At 34.0% G+C, this 4,670-nt stretch overlaps 1 protein-coding gene across 2 annotated transcripts; it reads left to right on the top strand.

The window, feature by feature from the left end:
- The first annotated feature begins 1,215 nt into the window (after positions 1–1,215).
- LOC104760559 (WD repeat-containing protein WDS homolog) lies at positions 1,216–4,362 on the top strand. 2 transcript variants are annotated; one of them, XR_015589359.1, is made up of 6 exons: positions 1,218–2,505; positions 2,652–2,753; positions 3,156–3,300; positions 3,395–3,476; positions 3,570–3,890; positions 3,975–4,362. XR_015589359.1 is itself a non-coding variant. In XM_010483497.3 (5 exons), exons 1-5 carry the CDS (start codon positions 1,852–1,854, stop codon positions 4,170–4,172), a joined length of 1,596 nt encoding a protein of 531 aa, XP_010481799.2. In that variant the 5' UTR covers positions 1,216–1,851; the 3' UTR covers positions 4,173–4,362. The 2 variants fall into 2 exon arrangements, 1 of the variants encoding a protein (XP_010481799.2); XM_010483497.3 differs by having other exon boundaries at positions 1,216–2,505; positions 3,156–3,476.
- Positions 4,363–4,670: the final 308 nt, after the last annotated feature.

The following is a 4,670-nucleotide window of genomic DNA, read 5'->3' as shown; positions in this document are numbered from 1 at the left end:
AGCTCCAGTTGATAATATACCTTATGAGATATGCTACACAAATCACATGTCATTTTTTGTAACGGCTTATAAATCATTTTTTCTATATTTTCTAACCATTGATTTTGTGTTTTTAGATAGATTATTTTTTCAAAGTTCTTTTTCATAGTTTTCCCAAAAAAAAAGTGTGCCCTTTACAATATCTTTGTTTTAGATCAAAAAATAAAAGTTAAGTTAAGTTAAGTAATTAATTTTTTCTGTGATATAAGTAAAATTTAATAATAAATTTTTATGGTATATGTTTTTTAGAAACTAATAGTTCACTTCAATTTTCTTTTCATGTTTAGATTTTTGTAAATACAATTACATAAATTGTTTTTTTACTCAACCATGCATTAAAATCTTACTTACATTCTAAAACTCATTAACCCATTCTAAACTTTGGAATATAATCATTTTTGATTATAATTTTAATAGTAACATTATTACTAAAACAAATTTATAGTATTATTTTTACTATTTTGAAATTTTCATTTATTTTACTTAATTCATTTAGATTGTTATTATTTTTATTATTTTCTAAAAATTTAATTCATTTTAGGTAGGAGAAGTGAGCAAAGTTAAATTTATATATATAAAAATATTTAAAAATTAAACTATCACATGACCGATTTATATCAACTTATAAAAATATAATTAATTTGGTTCTACACACAGTTAAACCACCATTTTATTATTTTGTCAACATCATCGATGTTAGAATATTAGATATCTAGAACAATGTCTCTTAACAATGTTTTACAAGAGAATTATCCTAAATAGCATTAAAATAAGTTTTTTAGACAAATATAATACACAATCCACTAATTGACACATTTATAATATTTAAATTAATTTTTTTTAAACTGTCTTAGGTTTGGATTAACTATTTTACATTAGAATATAAGTTTTAGGGGTAGATTTTTAGTATTTAAAGTTTAGAGTTTAATTTTTGAAACATGATGCTATATTTGGAGTTTTAGAAATGACAAAATTTGGAAACACAAATTATTTTTATGCTATTAGTGAGGATTACTCATTTTACAATAGTAAAGACGTTTTCTATACTTAAATTAAATAATTAGATGTACATATGTTATATTTTATCTTGATAAAAAATGTATACATTTAAACGTGAAAATAAATTATTTTGAGAAAAAAATTCTTTTAATAGCTCGTATAGAAAATCAAAAATATATAAATAAGATAATGAGTAACTGTATAAGCCTTAACGATAGGGATTAGCGATAGCACTTAACGATCCGATATTAACACATTCCTTTCAATCCACCTCTGCCTCTTTCTCTTCCTCCATACAGATTACAGAGAGAGAGACTCACCCGAAATTAATTGAAATCTGTTTACAAGATTTTGATTCATTTCAAGCCTTGCCTTCTTCTCCTTCTTCTTCTTCTCGTTTGAACTGGTTCTTTTATTTATCTCTCCGTACGAATTTGGATCTAGCAACCATCCATTACTCTTCTCGCATCTTTGTGTTTTCTTGCTTGGAGCTGTATACGTTTATATAGTGTATCCGATTTAGTTTTTAGTATTCGTTGATTAGCTTTTTTTTTAGGCTATTTTGGGAACCAAATTAGGTGATTTGCTTCTGAGTTTGGGAAATTATATAGTATCTAAGATTTGGTGATGCTTCTAAGAGTTTTGGGTTCTTTGGTAAAGTGTCATACTTTCAGCGGGAAAATTTGTACTTTCCTTTGTGGACCATTCAACTATTGAATGTGGAATGATTGCTGAGAATCTTTAGTAAGTTATCATCATCGAGACGTAAAAGAACTTGTCTTTTTTTAAGGCTTAATTAGAGTGTGATTCCAGATGGAGAATGGGTTATGGGAACTTTTAGGTTCAAAAGGGTTATTGAAAAGACATGAATTTATTAGGGTTTTGGTTCAGTGCTTATACTCATTAGGATTCAAGAAGTCTGCTTCTTGTTTGGAACACGAGTCTAACATCTTGTATAAGTCAGTCGATTTCGGGCTTCTCGAAAAGCAAGTTTTGAGTGGGAATTGGGATAGTTGCGTTGCGGTCCTGGACAGGATTTTTGATAGTTCCAGTGATGACACGAGAAACACGGCTTTGTATCTTGTGTTGAAGCAATGTTTGGTTGAGTATTTGAAACAAGGTGATGTTTCTTTGGCCTTGAATGTGCTACGGAAGCAAGCTCCGTTGTTAGGGATGGGAAAAGATAAGATTCACAGGCTTGCTTGTGATATTGTTTATTCTAAAGAGATGGAATCCGGTGAAGCAGACAGCTTTTTGGTTCAGGATTTGAGGAAAAATTTGTTGGTTGAACTTGAGAAGTTGATTCCACTGCCAATTGTTATTGGTGAGAGAAGGTTGGAACATTTGGTTGAGTCTGCTGTGCTGCACCAGATTGATACATGTCTGTATCATAACTCATGGGATGCAGTTTCACTTTACAAAGATCACTGTTGCGGTAGAGATCAGATTCCTTCCGAAACAGTTCAGGTGCTGTTTCTCTGCCTTATTAACCTTAGATGTCTTAATTTTGATACAGTAGTTTCAATTTCTTTAAGATGATAGAGAAAAAGCTATGTTTTCTGGCCTTTTTGTCACTGGTTCTTATAGTTTCTCAATCTCATATTATCTTGCAGATTTTGATGGCACACAAAAATGAAGTGTGGTTCGTGCAATTCTCTAATAGTGGCAAATATCTGGCCACTGCATCAAGCGATTATACAGCTATGATATGGAAGGTAAATATCTTAGACCATTGGTTGCACTTTTTTTTGCCTAATGTCATTGAGAGAGAGACTGTATGAAGTAGCTTTGATTGGTAAGAGAACCTTATGAGGAAATGAATAACATTTTGAAACAAAGGAAATAATATTTTGGATTTCTTGGCTTGACGCTTGGTATATAAGGTATAAACTAGAAAGCCATTTGGTGACAACAGAAAAGGACAATATGTTGCGATTCATAGTGATTTGTCGTTTCATTTAACCAGCTCGTGGTACTTCAGTGTTGATAAACTTTGTGTGTATTTCGTGTTAGTTTTCTGTGATCAATTTAAAACTGTGTCTGTGTCTTTAAGGACTAAAATAATTACTTCTGGTCTTGTGACACCAGATCAATATAATTTGGTCTTCTTGTTACAGGTACTGGATGACAACAAAGTCGAACTGAAGCACACGCTTGAGAGCCACCAAAATCCAGTTTCTTTTGTTTCGTGGAGCCCTGACGATACTAAACTGCTAACATGCGGAAACGCTGAGGTTCTTAAGCTATGGGATGTTGAAACAGGTGTGTTGAGACACACATTTGGAAACAACAATACCGGATTCACGGTCAGCTCTTGTGCATGGTTCCCTGACTCAACTCGGCTTGTCTGTGGCAGTTCTGACCCAGAAAGAGGGATTGTAATGTGGGATACTGATGGAAACGAGATCAAAGCTTGGAGAGGAACGAGGATTCCAAAGGTCAGTAGTTTTAGGTGAAAAGATTTACTTATATATAGGTTCCTTGTTTTGGTCTTTGAATTCTTGAAACAAATGTGTACAATTTCCCAATAGGTAGTGGATTTGGCTGTGACGCCGGATGGTGAGAGTATGATCACAGTGTTTTCGGATAAAGAGATCCGAATCTTGCATTTGGAGACAAAAGTCGAACGTGTTATCTCTGAGGAACAGCCGATTACTTCCCTTTCGGTTTCGGGTGATGGTAAGTTCTTTATAGTCAACTTGAGCAGCCAAGAGATACATCTATGGGATCTTGCTGGAGACTGGAAACAACCATTGAAGTTCTCGGGTCACAGGCAGAGCAAGTACGTGATACGGTCATGTTTTGGTGGGTTGAACAGTTCGTTCATTGCCAGTGGAAGCGAGGATTCACAAGTAAGCAGACAATACACATAACAACACAGTTTCTTTTTGGTTGATTTTCACTTTTCAGTGAGATTGATCTGATGATGTTCACAGGTGTACTTATGGAATCTGAAGAATGCAAAGCCACTTGAGGTGTTATCAGGTCATTCCATGACTGTTAACTGTGTGAGCTGGAACCCGAGAAATCCCCGGATGCTGGCCTCTGCGAGTGATGACCAGACCATCCGTATATGGGGACCGGGCAAACCGAACAATCCGGAGAATTGGTTAGATAACCAGAAAATGCAGTAGCTTTAAACCAGGACCTAGTAGCTTCACGTTTGTGTATAGTTCATTTCTATTTATTTTTTTGTTTCGTTTGTTCCTTATTGGGGGGCCTTGCAGAACGATTTCTTGCTTTTTGACTTTTGTTGATACGTTGTGGTTTTTGAAGAACCGGATTTGAGACATGAAATGAAACCAAACCGGTGTAGGCATAAAACAGAAACGAGCTATATGTGAGATAAGTGTTAGGTGGTCGGCAGTAGTTAGTTACCATGTGGTCTTCCGTTACTTTAAACAGAATTTGATAAGAAATATGAATTTCGGATACGCCCTTTAACTTCTGATACTTCAATATCTGCCAATATTTTTTGTTTGTTTGTCAGAATAGGCCATATTTCTTTTTTAATTCAAGTAGAATCGTTGTAGACCAAAGAATCCGTTAAATAAATCGCCTGATTTGCGTTCGTAAAGTCACTCGAGTTGAGAGGACTGATAAAGCATTTGCACCCGCATTTTTCTTTAAAA

Source organism: Camelina sativa, chromosome 18, assembly GCF_030686135.1.
Source record: "Camelina sativa cultivar CO46 ecotype springtype chromosome 18, ASM3068613v1".
In the NCBI taxonomy this organism is placed as follows: domain Eukaryota; kingdom Viridiplantae; phylum Streptophyta; class Magnoliopsida; order Brassicales; family Brassicaceae; genus Camelina; species Camelina sativa.
This window is presented reverse-complemented; position numbering and strand designations above follow the sequence as displayed.